General features: G+C 43.6%; 1 protein-coding gene across 1 annotated transcript in view; it reads right to left on the bottom strand.

Annotated features, from left to right (window-relative positions):
* Positions 1-15,720, bottom strand: part of ptpn22 (protein tyrosine phosphatase non-receptor type 22) — a 30,966-nt gene extending 15,246 nt beyond the window's left edge. Inside the window, exons 1-8 of the mRNA XM_021616587.3 lie at positions 15,466-15,720; positions 10,996-11,104; positions 10,825-10,901; positions 10,634-10,729; positions 10,002-10,040; positions 9,785-9,856; positions 8,875-8,934; positions 4,951-5,093 (exon numbers count right to left, since the gene is read on the bottom strand). Of these exons, the coding sequence (XP_021472262.3) occupies positions 4,951-5,093; positions 8,875-8,934; positions 9,785-9,856; positions 10,002-10,040; positions 10,634-10,729; positions 10,825-10,901; positions 10,996-11,104; positions 15,466-15,567 (698 nt within the window). The 5' untranslated portion in view covers positions 15,568-15,720. The remainder of the gene's footprint in view (positions 1-4,950; positions 5,094-8,874; positions 8,935-9,784; positions 9,857-10,001; positions 10,041-10,633; positions 10,730-10,824; positions 10,902-10,995; positions 11,105-15,465) is intronic.
* Between the last annotated feature and the right edge of the window lie 1,294 nt (positions 15,721-17,014).

Raw genomic sequence — 17,014 nt, 5'->3', positions numbered from 1 at the left:
GACAGGGAAGATGGTTAAAATTGATGGGAAGATGGATGGAGCCAAATACAGGACCATTCTGGAAGAAAACCTGATGGAGTCTGCAAAAGACCTGAGACTGGGATGGAGATTTGTCTTCCAACAAGACAATGATCCAAAACATAAAGCAAAATCTACAATGGAATGGTTCAAAAATAAACATATCCAGGTGTTAGAATGGCCAAGTCAAAGTCCAGACCTGAATCCAATCGAGAATCTGTGGAAAGAACTGAAAACTGCTGTTCACAAATGCTCTCCATCCAACCTCACTGAGCTCGAGCTGTTTTGCAAGGAGGAATGGGAAAAAATGTCAGTCTCTCGATGTGCAAAACTGATAGAGACATACCCCAAGCGACTTACAGCTGTAATCGCAGCAAAAGGTGGCGCTACAAAGTATTAACTTAAGGGGGCTGAATAATTTTGCACGCCCAATTTTTCAGTTTTTGATTTAAAAAAGTTTGAAATATCCAATAAATGTCGTTCCACTTCATGATTGTGTCCCACTTGTTGTTGATTCTTCACAAAAAAATACAGTTTTATATCTTTATGTTTGAAGCCTGAAAAGTGGCAAAAGGTTGCAAAGTTCAAGGGGGCCGAATACTTTCGCAAGGCACTGTATATCAAATTGCTGGATTTATCTCAGCCACACTGTTGCTAACAGGTGTTTAAAATCGAGCATACAGCCATGCAATCTCCATAGAGATCCATTTCAATAAGCATTTTTCTACGGCTGGCCATGCTCTCCACCTGGCTACCCCTACCCCGGTCAATAGCTCTGCACCCCCTGCAGCAACTTGCCCCCCCCCCCCCCCCACTGCAAAATATGGACACCTACAAATCAGCTAGGCTAGACAATCTGGAACCTCTCTTTCTAAAATTATCCACAGAAATTGTTGCAACTCCTATTACTAGCATGTTCAACCTTTCGTATCATCTGAGATCCCCAAAGATTGGAAAGCTGCCGTGGTCATCCCCCTCTTCAAAGGGGGAGACACTCGAGACCCAATCTGTTATAGACCTATATCCATCCTGCCCTGCCTTTCTAAAATCTTTGAAGCCAAATGAACAAACAGATCACCGACCAATTTGAATCCCACCGTACCTTCTCCACTATCAATCTGGTTTCCGAGCAGGTCATGGGTGCACCTCAGCCACGCTCAAGGTCCTAAAAGATATCATAACCGCCATCGATAAAAGACAGTACTGTGAAGCCATCTTCATCAACCTGGCCAAGGCCTTCAACTCTGTCAATCACTGCATTCTTATCGGCAGACTCAGTAGCCTTGGTTTCTCAAATGACTGGTTCACCAACTACTTCTCAGAGTTCAGTGTGTTGTCCGGACCTCTGGCAGTCTCTATGGGGATGCCACAGGGTTCAATTCTCGGGCCAACTCTTTTATCTGTATATATCAATGATGTCGCTCTTGCTGCTGGTGATTCCCTGATCCAACTCTATGCAGACGACACCATTCTGTATACATCTGGCCCTTCTTTGGACACTGTGTTAACAAACCACTAAACGAGATTCAATGCCATACAACACTCCTTCCGTGGCCTCCAACTGCTCTTAAATGCTAGTAACACTAAATGCATGCTCTTCAACCGATTGCTGCCCACACCTGCCCGCCCGACTAGCATCACTACTCTGGACGGTTCTGACTTAGAATATGTGGACAACTACAAATACCTAGGTGTCTGGTAAGACTGTAAACTCTCCTTCCAGACTCACATTAATAAGCATCTGCAATCCAAAATTAAATCTAGAATCGGCTTCCTATTTCGCAACAAAGCCTCCTTCACTCATGCTGCCAAACATACCCTCGTAAAACTGACTATCCTACTGATCCTTGACTTTGGCGATGTCATTTACAAAATAGCCTCCAACACTCTACTCAGAAAACTGGATGTAGTCTATCACAGTGCCATCCGTTTTGTCACCAAAGGCCCATATACTACCCACCACTGCGACCTGTATGCTCTCGTTGATTGGCCCTCGCTACATATTCGTCGCCAAACCCACTGGACTCCAGGTCATCTATAAGTCTTTGCTAGGTTAAGCCCCGCCTTATCTCAGCTCACTAGTCACCATAGCAACACCCACCAGTAGCAAGTGCCCCAGCAGGTATATTTCACTGGTCATCCCCAAAGTGAACTCTTCCTTTGGCCGCCTTTCCTTCCAGTTCTCTGCTGCCAACGACTGGAACGAATTGCAAAAATCACTGAAGCTGGAGACTTATATCTCCCTCTCTAACTTTAAGCATCAGCTGTCAGAGCAGCTTACCGATCACTGTATCTGTACACAGCCAATCTGTAAATAGCACACCCAACTACCTCATCCCCATATTGTTATTTATCTTCTTGCTCTTTTGCACCCCAGTATCTCTACTTGCACATCATCATCTACACATCGATCACTCCAGTGTTAATGCTAAATTGTAATTATTTTGCCTCTATGGCCTATTTATTTCCTTACCTCCCTAATCTTCTACATTTGCACACAATGTACATAGATTTTTATATTGTGTTATTGACTGTACGTTTGTTTATGTGTAACTCTGTGTTGTTGTTTTTGTCACACTGCTTTGCTTTATCTTGACCAGGAAGCAGTTGTAAATGAAAACTTGTTCTCAACTGGCCTACTTGGTTAAATAAAGGTGAAATAAAGAAAATAGACAAACATTGGCAGTCGAATGGCGTTACTGAAGAGCTCAGTGACTTTCAACGTGGCACAGTCATAGGATGCCACCTTTCCAACAAGTCTTCAAATTGCTGCCAAGCTAGAGCTGCCCTGGTCAACTGTAAGTGCTGTTATTGTGAAGTGGAAACGTCTAGGAGAAAGAACGGCTCAGCCGCGAAGTGGTAGGCCATACCAACTTACAGAATGGTTGCAACACTCACTCCCAAGTTCCAAACTGCCTCTGGATGCAGTGTCACCATGGCCGGGTAGCCGCACGCAAGCCTTTGATCACCATGCACAATGCCAAGCGTCGGCTGGAGTGGTGTAAAGCTTGCCGCAATTGGACTCGCAGTGGAAAAGCTTTCTCTGGAGTGATGAATACCCGCTTCACCATCTGGCAGTCCGACAGAAGAATCTGGGTATGGAAGATGCCAGGAGAACACTACCCGCCCCAATGCATAGTGCCAACTGTAAAGTTTGGTGGAGAAGGAATAATGGTCTGGGGCTGTTTTTCATGGCTAGGCCCTTTAGTTCCAGTGAAGGGAAATCTTAACGCTACTGCATACAATGACATTCTAGATTATTCTGTACTTCCAACTTTGTGGCAACTGTTTGGGGAAGGTCCCTTTCCTGTTTCAGCATAAGAATGCCCCTGTGCACAAAGCACGGTCCATACAGATATGGTGTGTCGAGATCGGTGTGGAAGAACTTGATTGGCCTGCACAGAGCTCTGACCTCAACTCCAACGAAAACCTTTGGGATGAATTGGAACTCCGACAGCGAGCCAGGCCTAATCGCCCAACATCAGTGCCCGACCTCGCTAATGCTGGTGGCTGAATGGAAGCAAGTCCCCGCAGCAATGTTCCAACATCTAGTGGAAAGTCTTCCCAGAAGAGTGGAAGCTGTTAAAGCAGCAAAGGGGGGAGCAACTCTATATTAATGCCCATGATTTTGGAATAAGATGTTCGACAAGCAGGTGTCCATATATTTTTGGTCATGTAGTGTAGGTGATATGAGGGCAGCCCAGTCTCCCATGGAGAGTGAACTATTCCAAGGCAAACACGCCAGGAAGCAGATCTGTCACTTCATATTATGAAACCTTCCTATCCTCACCCCCGACTCTGGGTTTACTAACTGAGTAGAGAGGAGAGCATGGTTCTATGGCATGGGCATGCCTGATGCCTGTGACTAAACATTCCGTTCCTGGTGGTTCATCTATCTACTAGGAGGTGTGGGTATGTTGTGACGCGTTCTCTATACCACGCCTGGATGCCAGCCTGTTACACAGACACTACTATTAACTGACTACTGAAGTGTTATGCCATCTGACTGGGGCTTACTTGAGTGGAAAAAATCTGTAGCAATTGGGCCTAAATTAGGATGCTAAAGACGTCCTATTATAACCTTATTATAGAGAGCAGGGTGAGGGGACATTGTGTGTTGTGGCAAACTCCTTTTTCTGGAGTGTAGTGCAACACGACTCAAGCCTATGTCAAACATGTTGGGTAACTTTCAAAGAGGAGACCTGTGTCCACCGCTGACATTTCCATGTGTACCACTGTGGTTGCAGTGTGGAAACACGCAATGTTCTCTCACTCGTCTTACTCATGAAAGACAGACGACTGAGTTAAAGGAGGACAGAGCTTAAAAAGACAACCCTTTGAACATTCATCATCACTAAACTCTCAGATAACCCAAGGCCTTACAACAGGTTAGCGGTAACCATGGCAAGAGACAGTAAGAGAGAGGGGGAGATATACAAGTGCTTGTTTGACAACCCACAGTGGTCTGTTGGCCACCCACCCACACTCTTCCTGTCTATGTGTCTAAGAGAAGGGGAAGGTGACTGAGCTTAAAGGGCTCTACAACAGGATGCCCACAACAATGTGTTCTATCCACAGAACAATAACTTTTTCATGAGATAGGACCCCACAGCATATGACTGCTTAGCATCAGCCACAAAGGAGACCTATAACTGTAGAACTATTTACCATGCTTTATTGACTCTCCTATTTACCATGCTTTATTGACTCTTATTGACTCTCTGACAATGATTCAAACTTCAGGTTAACTGTGTACTGTGTTGGTGTAATTTGGACTGATTCACTGTTGTAAGATGGTGGCTACTTGTGGTGGCTACTGTGTGTGTGTGTGTGTGTGTGTGTGGGTGTGTGTGTGTGTGTGTGTGTGTGTGTGTGTGTGTGTGTGTGTGTGTGTGTGTGTGTGTGTGTGTGTGTGTGTGTGTTTGTGGAGACCTGCAGTGTATGCAGATGGGCACATCCCCATGGGCCTGGTAGGATCGCATCTCTTGCAGCAGCTCCAGGATGGGAGGGATGGTGTCAGGGACCCCATGGTCGGGCCAGTTGATATAGTGCAGCTGTCTCAGGGTCCGGCACCACTTATGGAAACACCACAGAGTTCAATATTAAAACAGACAGACAAACACATCAGGAAACATGTGTACTCACGCTGACTTCCTGTTTACCCCTACCCCACAGACAGACGAACACACCAGGAAACATGTGTACTCACGCTGACTTCCTGTTTACCCCTACCCCACAGACAGACAAACACACCAGGAAACATGTGTACTCACGCTGACTTCCTGCTTACCCCTACCCCACAGACAGACGAACACACCAGGAAACATGTGTACTCACGCTGACTTCCTGTTTACCCCTACCCCGCAGACAGACGAACACACCAGGAAACATGTGTACTCACACTGACTTCCTGTTTACCCCTACCCCACAGACAGACGAACACACCAGAAAACATGTGTACTCACACTGACTTCCTGTTTACCCCTACCCCATGAAATCAACTCAAAGTGTATTGGTCACGTACACAGTCTAGTAGAGGTTATAGTGGGTGTGGCGAAATGCTTGTGTTAGTAGCTCCTAACATTGCAGTAAAATGTCAAACAAGTACACAAATGAATCAAAAAATAAATCATCAATAAATCTCAGAATGATTACAATTAACCACCCAAATAACACTGTATCAGTAACCCAAGTGCAATCTATGCGTATATATACCGAAAATATTATATTAAGAATGATATGTGCAGCAGTAGATATATTAGTGTGAGCTATGTCAAGAATTCAGAATCTAAATATGCAGTGTGAATAAACACTGCAACTAAAATGCAATGTACAGTAGTAGATATATTAGAATGAGCTATGTAAGGCATCCGAGTCGGTCGTCAGTTGAATGGTGTTTCCTCCAACGTGTTGGTGCAGTTGGCTTCCCGGGTTAAGCGGGTGGGTGTTAAGAAGTGCGGTTTGGCGGGTCATGTTTCGGAGGACGCATAACTCGACCTTCGCCTCTCCCAAGCCCATTGGGGAGTAGCAGCGATGAGACAAGATCGTAATTGGATCACAATTAGATATCACAAAATTGGGGAAAATAAAAATAAGTGTCCAGCATCAAGAGTCTAAGGGCCTGGGCTGGGTTTCTAATAAGCTGACATGGAATTGTTTTAAGACGGTCATACCAAGGATCATTTAGCTATTCAATTTTGAATTTTAGGACCCCTGTAGGTCTAAAAAAGAAATGAATAAAACATTTACTTTAAGAAACATTGAATTTGGCCATACTGCTATTAGCCCATGGAAATACATTGATTGTCAAAAAATGAATCAATAGGAAGTTTGTTTTAAAATCAAGACGCAGGCCTCCTTACTGTCCCTAGAATTTCTAAGCAAACAGCTGGAGGCAGGGCTTTCTCCTACAGAGCTCCATTTTTATGGAATGGTCTGCCTACCCATGTCAGAGATGCACACTCGGTCTCGACTTATTGAAGACTAATCTCTTCAGTAGGTTCTATGATAGTGTAGCCTGGCCCAGCAGTGTGAAGGTGAACGGAAAGGCACCGGAGCAATGAACCGCCCTTGCTGTCTCTGCCTGGCCGGTTCTCCTCTCTCCACTGGGATTCTCTGCCTCTAACCCTATTACAGGGGCTGAGTCACTGGCTTACTGGTGCTCTTCCATGCCGTCCCTAGGAGGGGTGCATCACTTGAGTGGGTTGAGTCACTGACGTGATCTTCCTGTCCGGGTTGGCGCCCCCCCTTGGGTATGTGCCGTGGGGGTGATCTTCGTGTGGGTGGGGTTACACACTTTCACAGTGTTTTTTTACGATTCCTCCTGTCTCAGCCTCCAGTATTTATGCTGCAATAGTTTATGTGTCGGGGGGCTAGGGTCAGTCTGTTATATCTGGAGTATTTCTCCTGTCTTCGTTGTCCTGTGTGAATTTAAGTATGCTCTCTCTAATTCTCTTTCTTTCTCTCTCTCGGAGGACCTGAGCCCTAGGACCATGCCTCAGGACTATCTGGCCTGATGACTCCTTGCTGTCCCCAGTCCACCTGGTCGTGCTGCTGCTCCAGTTTCAACTGTTCTGCCTGCGGATATGGAACCCTGACTTGTTCATCGTACGTGCTACCTGTCCCAGACCTGCTGTTTTCAACTATCTAGAGACATTAGGAGCGGTAGAGATACTCTGAATGATCGGCTATGAAAAGCCAACTGACATTTACTCCTGAGGTGCTGACCTGTTGCACCCTCTACAACTAAATCAAATCAAATTTATTTATAAAGCCCTTCTTACATCAGCTGATATCTCAAAGTGCTGTACAGAAACCCAGCCTAAAACCCCAAACAGCAAGCAATGCAGGTGTAGAAGCACGGTTGCTGGGAAAAACTCTCTAGAAAGGCCGAAACCTAGGAAGAAACCTAGAGAAGAACTTGTGTCTTGTGTTTGTGTGTGTGTGAGAAAGTGATGCCACACTAATAACCCATCTGCTGCAACCGCCCAACTACATGTGATAAAGTGAAAATCTGAGGCCCACACCCAACCCTAACCCGCAAATATAGAAAATGCGCAATAGGCTACAGGCTATTTTTTGGCAGAACTGATTTAGATATGTTTCTGCTCATAGTTTCTGACATTTTGATAGGCTATTTGTTTGTCAACTTGACAATAATTAGATAGATGCTGCAATCTAGTTGACACCAGTGAAGTTTACTCTGTCGTCTTTCGCAGACGTTTAGAGACTGGGGAGAAAACACAATACATCAATAAACAACGGGGAGGATTTTCTGGTTGTCAGGAAAAAGAAAGCTGGGAAATACACCCAACGTGTTTCTGATAAGATTTCAGTTTGGCTTCGATGTGGTTGAAATACTTTCAGCTTTTACGATGCTTTCATGATGATGACAGCACCTTTACAGATGGTATCTGACTGAGCATTGCATTCTCTCAAGATTCAGAAAGAAAGAAATCTATTTCTTCACTCCTGTTCCCAAGTCAACATTTTGCCTATATTTGGTGTATCATTTTATTGCAATAAATGCTTAAATCTGTAGGAGTTAATATTAAGGCTGCAGCCATATTTGCACAGTACTAGTATTACCAGAGAACGTTGGTTATGTATTTATTACCCCAGAATGTCCGTTATTCCAGAGGTGCAATATTTTTTTATGATGCATTTGGCGATGTTCAGATCATTCACAGAACACATATAAACAGAAGCATTAACTGTGAAAGTTGACAAATGTAGGCCCTTCATGTATCGGCTATGCGGAGCACTCATTTCAATTCATCAAATCAGTTATTGTTTTGTCAAAATCTAAATCAAAAACCTGTCAAAATCATTTTTTCTCAAAACACAGACCTCGTGGCTTGGTTTTTTCTCTGACATGCACTGTCAACTGTGGGACCTTATATAGACAGGTGTGTGGCTTTCCAAATCATGTCCAAACACTTGGATTTACCACAGGTGGACTCCAATCAAGTCGCAGAAACATCTCAAGGATGATCAATGGAAACAGGATGCACCTGAGCTCAACTTCAAGTCTCATAGCAAAGGGTCTGAATACTGAATAAATTAGGTGTTTCTGGTTTTTACTTTTAATACATTTGCAAAATGTCTAACAACCTTTTTTCACTTTGTCATTATGGGCTATTGTGTGTAGATTGCTGAGATAATTAAAATAAAATAAAATGTAATCCATTTAGAATAAGGTTGTAAATAAGGCTGTAACGTAACAAAATATGGAAAATGTCAAGGTTTCGGAATACTTTCCGAAGGCACTGTATGTCTTGTTTGCAGATTCTTCACATGGCTGTTTCTAATTATCACTCCATCTCAGTTGATAATAAGGGTATAAACAGTTCTTACATTACGATAGGTCACCCTCAAGTGTCTGCTCACATAGTCCCCTTTACTTTCCTCTGAGTCCTGTACACAAACACACAGAGTTGGCAGTTTAGCTTTATTTTCACACAGAAAACCTGCAGACGCTTTTCTTTTTAGTTTGGGAATAACAGTAGTTTACTACATGTACTTCACACATGAGGGATTATTCATGTTTATGCATATTTCAGGCATATTTGAGCAGAACCCTATAAATTAGAATCCTAACAGGAAAAAGTACTAAGCACATCAAGGGACTTTTGTATATGCCTGTATCTTTTTGTATCTGGCTTTTCAATAAGGTTGTATTCAACTACCATTCGTGACTACTACTAACTGTAGTGTTGATAACATAGTTATGGTGTCAATGGCGTGGGTACTGGGAGCGGAGTCAGGTGCAGGAGAGCAGAGAGTTGTGAACAGGCGCACACTTTATTGAGGCAGGAGAAAACAACAGATGCACGCCACTGTGTCAAAACCTCCAGCCAATGCAAAAGTGCCAACGCGCAAACAGTCACAATAATACTGTATAAACACAATAACATACCTCGTGAAATAAAACACGGAATAAACGCATACCAGTAAAGCACGTCAACATAGACACGTAACACGAAACAATCTCACACAAAGACATGATGGGGAACAGAGGAATAAATACATGTAGTGTGATTGGGGAATGAAAACCAGGTGTGCAGGGAACAAGACAAAACAAATGGATACATGAAAAATGGAGCGGTGATGGCTAGAAAGCCGGTGACTGTGACCACCGAACAAACAAGGAGAGGGGCGGACTAGAGGGGCTGACTTCCGGAGGCCGGTTGTCTTGCGAGAGGACAAGAGAACCAACCAAAGCCGGAAGTGGTCAGAGAGAGGGAAGAAGTAGCCTACTACTCACGCAGTAAATAGTAAACGGGTCACAAACAAATGGCTCCTCTTGTTTCTCCGGCCAGTAGCGCTCACACTTTTTCTACAAAAGAGTATGTGGGTCACATTACAAACAATCTGTCTTCAATGTGCAGCAGGCTACAACACTGACCTAATATTTACCACAGTCTATGACTATGAAATGCAGTGTAATAATAAAGTAAACATGAGCATAGAGAGTGACTTACCCTGCCCATCTCATACTCCCTGCAAGCCATCACTATGACCTGATAGAAGACAAGATCCCCATCAGTGCAACATCACCAGAGAGAGAATGACAGGGGGTTGTTCTACCTCAAAAAGCATGAAAAATAGGATTTCAACACCCACCATCTCAGATTGTTCTGAAATCTTGGATGATCAAACAATACTCAGAGCCCCAGTTCAATACTACTTGTCAAGCATAGAGAACTGATAATATATCTAATCATCAACAACAAAAATCAAATCGATTTGATTGGATGTTTTATACTATAATTATTGAATAATATATTAATCATATGAATTAAAATGTGTTAGCTTAATTTTTCAGATATCAACTTATATTTCACCATCATAATGTTTCAGGAATGCTTATCCTATTTGTTTAATTACAGAAATAATTTCATAACAATCTGAGATGGTGGGTATTATGGCTTGCTGAAATGTCATGGAACAACCCGAGAGAGAGAGAGAGAGAGAGAGACAGACAGACAGACAGACAGACAGACAGACAGACAGACAGACAGACAGACAGACATACACACAGACAGAGAGAGAGAGAGAAAGAGTGAGTGAAAGAGACATACACACAGAGACTGACAGGCAGACAGAGTGGTACCTCTATGTTGTACTCCCAGAGCATCCTCCAGAAGTCCAGCACGGTGTGGGGCAGAGGGCCCTGAGTGGCAATGTAGGCCCTGGCCCCTGACACTCCCTGGGGTTACAGAGCATATGGTCACACACCCTGGGACTCTACTGCAGATACTCTTTTATTGTGTCTTCTATTATACCAAGATCAAGTCACCCTACCTTGATGAAGCTGGCATTGATGTAGTCATTGTCATTCTTAGAGGTGGTAAGGGACAGCTTCACTCTGCTGTGGTCAACTGAGGTGAGATGATGACAGTATTGTAGTGAGGACTGCATAAATATACCACTTCAAACCACTACATTAGACTGTAACTGTAAAATGTGACTTACAGGGAACAATGTCCTTGTATCGGTTCTTCTTCACATTCTCCTGCTTCTCCGCTACTTTGGTGGGGTAGGTTTTGTCAGTGCGGTACTTGGTGGACTGGCGTTTGAGCCTCTGCAACAGTGAGAAGTGAGGAAAATAGAAAACAAAATACTAGGCATATATTTGCAGGTGCAGGAGGGAAGGGGTTATCTCAGTCTATCACCCAGACCGGTCTGGCTAAATGTAAGGGTGTCTAAACACCTTGTTCCTCTGGGGAATCGGAAGTGAGTAGCCACACAGCCAATGAGATTGCAGTTGTTACAGTTCCTATGTCTGAGTCTAGTAACTCTTCAAAGGGTTCTCCTATGGATTCAGTTTTAGATTCTAGATAGCACCTTTGTTTCTGAGTTTAGAGTCAGTGTTATAATCACACCCATGTACTGTACACTCGGTGGGTAACACTGTGACACCACACCACTGCCAAAGCTTAACGTCAGTTCTGGCATGGCTCAGGCTTAGTCATTAGATTACTGGAAACATGCAGTGCCGCAAATAAATAAAATGGGCTATAGGCTACAGTCAAAGACTGCAGAACGATTGCTTAATAGGTGTTGCCTGATTTAGATATCTTTCTGCTTATAATTTCCCAATTTAGGTTGGCTATTTGTTAGTCAACTTGACTATAATTAGATACATGTAGCTTCTCTTTTGTCATTACATGTTGCCCTAGAAAACTAAATAAACCCTCACTCAACAGAAAGAATACTGTAATAGATCGATAGAATGAACACTTCAACCTAGTTGACATCTTTGAAGTTTTCTCTGTCATCTTTCACGGTGCAAAGATGTTTAGGGACTGGGGAGAAAATACAATGAAGCAAAATGTCCAAATGACATCAGTTTGACCAGTTGTAAGGAAAAAGAAAGCTGTGAAAACCACCAAACCTGTTTCTGATAAGATTTCAGTTCGGCTTCAATGCATATTTTATGTGGTTGAAATACTATCAGCTTTTATGACAAAGACAGCACCTCTATAGATGGTATCTAACTGAGCATAGCATTCTCTGAAGATGCAGAAATAAATAAATAACTTCCTCCACTCCTGTTCCCAAGTCCAAATTTTGCCTACATTTGGTGTATAATTTCATTGCAATAAATGCTTAAATCTGTAGGAGTTAATATTAAGGCTGCAGCCATATTTGCACAGTACTAGTATTACCAGAGAACGTTGGTTATGTATTTATTACCCCAGAATGTCCGTTATTCCAGAGGTGCAATATTTTTTCATGATGCATTTGGCAATGTTCAGTTCAATCCCACAAAAAGTTTAAAAAAACATTCACTGTAAAAGTCGATACGTATAGGCCCTTCATATACAGTGCATTCGGAAAGTATCCAGATCCCTTTCATTTTTTTACATTTTGTGACGTTACAGCCTTATTCTAAAATGTATTCAATTGTTTTTTCCCCTCAACAATCTACACACAAACCTTGTGAAAAAAAATATATATCACGTTTACATAAGTATTCAGACCCTTCACTCAGTACTTTGTTGAAGCACCTTTGGCAGCGATTACATCCTCGAGTCTTCTTGGGTACGACGCTACAAGCTTGGCACACCTTTATTTGGGGAGTTTCTCCCATTCTTCTCTGCAGATCCTTTCAAGCTGGATGGGGAGCATCGCTGCACAGCTATTTTCACGCCTCTCCAGAGATCGGTTTCAAGTCCGGGCTCTGGCTGGGCCACTTATTCAGAGACTTGTCCTGAAGCCACTCCTGCATTGTCTTGGCTGTGTGCTTAGGGTCATTGTCCTGTTAGAAGGTGAACCTTCATCCCAGGCTGAGGTCCTGAGAGCTCTGGAGCAGGTTTCATCAAGGATCTCTCTGTACTTTGTTCCATTCATCTTTCCATCAATCCTGACTTGTCTCCCTGTCCCTGCCACTGAAAACATCCACACTGCATGATTCTGACACCTTTAGGTGCCTTTTGGCAAACTCCAAGCGGGCTGTCATGTGCCTTTTACTGAGAAGTGGCTTCCGTCTAGCCACTCTACCGTAAAGGCCTGATTGGTGGAGTGCTGCAGAGACGGTTGTCTTTCTGGAAGGTTCTCCCATCTCCACAGAGGAACGATAGATGGACTCTGTCAGAGTGACCATCAGGTTCTTTTTCACCTCCCTGACCAAGGTCCTTCTACACTGATTGCTCAGTTTGGCCGGGTGGCCAGCACTAGCAAGAGTCTTGGTAGTTCCAAACTCCTTCCATTTAAGAATGATGGAGGCCACTGTGTTCTTGGTACCCTTCCCCAGATCTGTGCATCAGCACAATCCTGTTTCGGAGCTCTACGGATAATTATTTCAACCTCATGGCTTGGTTTTTGAGCTGACATGCACTGTCAACTGTGGGACCTTATATAGACAGGTGTGTGCCTTTCCAAATCATGTACAATCAATTGAATTTACCACAGGCACCTGAGCTGAATTTCAAGTCTCATAGCAAAGGGTATAAATACTTATGTAAATAAGGTATTTCTGTTTTTATTTTTAATAAGTTTGCAAAAATGTCTAAAAACCTGTTTTCACTTCGTCATTATGGGGTATTGTGTTTAGATTTATGAGGGGAACATTTTATTTAATACATTTTAGAATAAGGCTTTAACGTAACAAAATGTGGAAAAAGTCAAGGGGTCTGAATACTTTATGAATGCACTGTATAGGCTATGCGCAGCACATCTTTCAGCTTATGTAATTAGTTGTTTTCTTGCTCAAACCACGAGCAACACCTGTCAAACTCCGACATTTCTCTCAAAACATAGGGATTTCTATTCGCACGGGACTAGTATTATCAGAGGTCTTGGAGTTTGCCAAAACAGTATGTTATTCTGGTTAGTCAATGTCCAAATTTCAGTTTCCATTTAACACATCTAAACAGTAGGCTACAAGTCCCCTGACATATTATAGGCCTATTCGAAGTCCCGTCATGTGACTGTTGAATTTGTATAGAGCCTCACAATCATCACACATAACATAGCCGGCACTATTATCTTCCTCTTTTACCACTTCCCCAAATCTTTACTAAACATTACTTTTCTGGTCCTCCCTTCTCTTTATTTTCAACTCTCCTTTTGCAGCTTGTGTCTTATTGAATTAAACATCGACAATGTCCTTTTTGCCTCCGCGGATTGACGTTAACTTCTTCTGCCCTTCCCAGAAGCTTTGTTTGGCGATTGGCTGTGTCGGCTATTTGGCGCGCGTAGGCTACAGTTAAACCCTAACGTTTAGGCTTATGCAGTAATACCAGATAGCCTAAAATAATGAAAGAAAAACCTCAATGTAGACTATATAAACTGCACAATAATTACATTTATGGATTTTTTACGGTATTGCTTCTCTTTATTCAACCCGCCTGGCACCCACCCGCCCTTCAGCCACACAATGTGCATGTGTGTATGTGTGTGTGTATATGTGTGTGTATGTGTGTATGTGTGTGTGTATATCTGTGTGTATATATATGTGTGTGTGTTTATGTGTGTATGTGTGTGTGTATATATGTATTTGTGTTTATGTGTGTATGTGTGTGTATGTGCGTACAGGGTGGTGAGGCGGGGGGGTTCTGCATCCGTAACATCAAATTTGGCCCCCATCTTACTTATATGGGGGCCTTCAAAAACAGGCAGCAGTGCAATAAGAGGAAGCTCATAAGCAGTAGTTGGGGACTGACTGACACAATCCATACAGAAACAACCCATACAGAAACAACCCATACAGAAACAACCCACACAGAAACCACCCCTACAGGAACAACCCACAGAGAAACAACCCACACAGAAACAACCCACACAGGAACAACTCACACAGAAACAACCCATAGAGAAACAACCCACACAGAAACAACCCACACAGGAACAACCCACACAGAAACAACCCATACAGAAACAACCCATACAGAAACAACCCATACAGAAACAACCCATACAGGAACAACCCATACAGGAACAACCCACACAGAAACAACCCATACAGAAACAACCCATACAGAAACAACCCATACAGAAACAACCCATACAGAAACAACCCATACAGAAACAACCCATACAGGAACAACCCATACAGAAACAACCCATACAGGAACAACCCATACAGAAACAACCCGTACAGAAACAACCCATACAGAAACAACCCATACAGAAACAACCCATACAGAAACAATCCATACAGGAACAACCCATACAGGAACAACCCGCACAGAAACAGCATAACATAAATAGTATGTCTCTGAACATGGCGTTCTTTTGTGAAATTCTTCTTGGAAAATTTCACAACAGCACTCTCTCTTTGTCCACACACACTCACATAAAAACAAATACACTCCCTCACATGCTCTCGATGTTTAGACAAACTGTAAACACTCAGCATCACAGGACAGGCCAACTCATAAGACTAAATCCACTTTTTTATACAGTGAGAAAAGTAATCAAATAAATAGATGAACTCACTGAGAACTCCCCTGTGAAGCCACTCTCTGCTTCCTCCTCCTCAGCCTCCTTGCTCTCCACTTGAGCCAGGAAGCCCCTCAGTATCCAGGCTTGCTGCTCCATGGCTGGGCTGCTGGGGCTACGCGTGTGCTGCTGCTGCCTGGCATGTCAGGACACAGAGGACCACGGGACCTGGGGACAGGGTTCGGGTGGCTGGGGGTGTCTCTGTTCCAAGGGGCCTGGTGAGAGGCACAAGGCACTGTCAGAGCTGTTGTCAGTTCAAGGAGGCAGCAGCAGCAAGCTAAAAGGTTCTGTGGTCAGTTAAAAAAAATATCACCACACCCCCTTGTGTGTCTCTCACTGGGTCCTAGAGCCAGCCAAGCTCCAAAGCACCTCATTGGGGTGTGTGTGTGAGCAAGAGAGAGAGGGGGGGAGCGAGATAAAGAGAAAGATAGAAAGAAAGATACAGTGAGAGAGGCACAGACACAAACACAGAGGGAGAAGGGAGATGCCAGGAGGGAGAGGCCAGGAGGGAGAGTCCAGGAGGGTGGGGCCAGGAGGGAGAGGCCAGGAGGGAGGGGCCAGGAGGGAGAGGCCAGGAGGGAGGGGTGGTGTGGAGTCAAGGTGAAGGCTGGCTAGATCCTGTAAGACAGACTCCCTCTCTCTTTCTGTCTGGCATCTTCCCCCACAGTCCAGCTGGAAAGATCCATGTTAATCTATCTGGTAGAATTGCAGAGATGCTATGGTGCTAAAGCTGTCTAAACAGTTCCTATTGGATCTACTGCGAGAGAGAGAGAGAGAGAGAGAGAGAGAGAGAGAGAGAGAGAGAGAGAGAGAGAGAGAGAGAGAGAGAGAGAGAGAGAGAGAGAGAGAGAGAGAGAGAGAGAGAGAGAGAGAGAGAGAGAGAGAGAGAGAGAGAGAGAGAGAGAGAGAGAGAGAGAGAGAGAGAGAGAGAGAGAGAGAGAGAGAGAGAGAGAGAGAGAGAGAGAGAGAGAGAGAGAGAGAGAGAGAGAGAGAGAGAGAGAATCAAAGTTCCAGTACCAGTTGTACTCATATTGACAGTGTCATGTCTTCTATAAACAATATATTAGTACAAGTACTTACTTGGTACATTCACTTTCCCTCTTCTGCTTGTAGTGACTATTGTCAGACCAACTCCTGTGTTGTTGCTTGTGTGTGTAATACCTGTGTTGTGTAATCGCTGTGTGTGTGTGATTTCTCTGTGTGTAATCTCTGTGTGTGTAATCTTTGTGTGTGCAATGTCTCTGTGTGTAATCTCTGTTTGTGTCATCTCTGTGTATGCCATCTCTATGTGTGTGATCTCTGTGTGTGTAATCTCTGGGTGTGTGATCTCTATGTGGGAAATCTCTGAGTGTGTAATATATGTGTGGGTAATCTCTGTGTGTGTTGCCACCTGATGGAGATACAACTGACAGAAGAGGTTTAACTACCTACTGACAGGTACAGTTATCTCAACTCTACTGAGACAGCTGATTGTCCAGCATTACAGAAACACGGTGAGGAAGCTGCCATGATTACACTACAGTCATTTGGAGGAAATTTAGGCTGG

The sequence above is a fragment of the Oncorhynchus mykiss genome, chromosome 9 (genome assembly GCF_057628025.1).
Source record: "Oncorhynchus mykiss isolate SJ-2025 chromosome 9, ASM5762802v1, whole genome shotgun sequence".
NCBI classification, from domain to species: Eukaryota; Metazoa; Chordata; class Actinopteri; order Salmoniformes; family Salmonidae; genus Oncorhynchus; species Oncorhynchus mykiss.
This window is presented reverse-complemented; position numbering and strand designations above follow the sequence as displayed.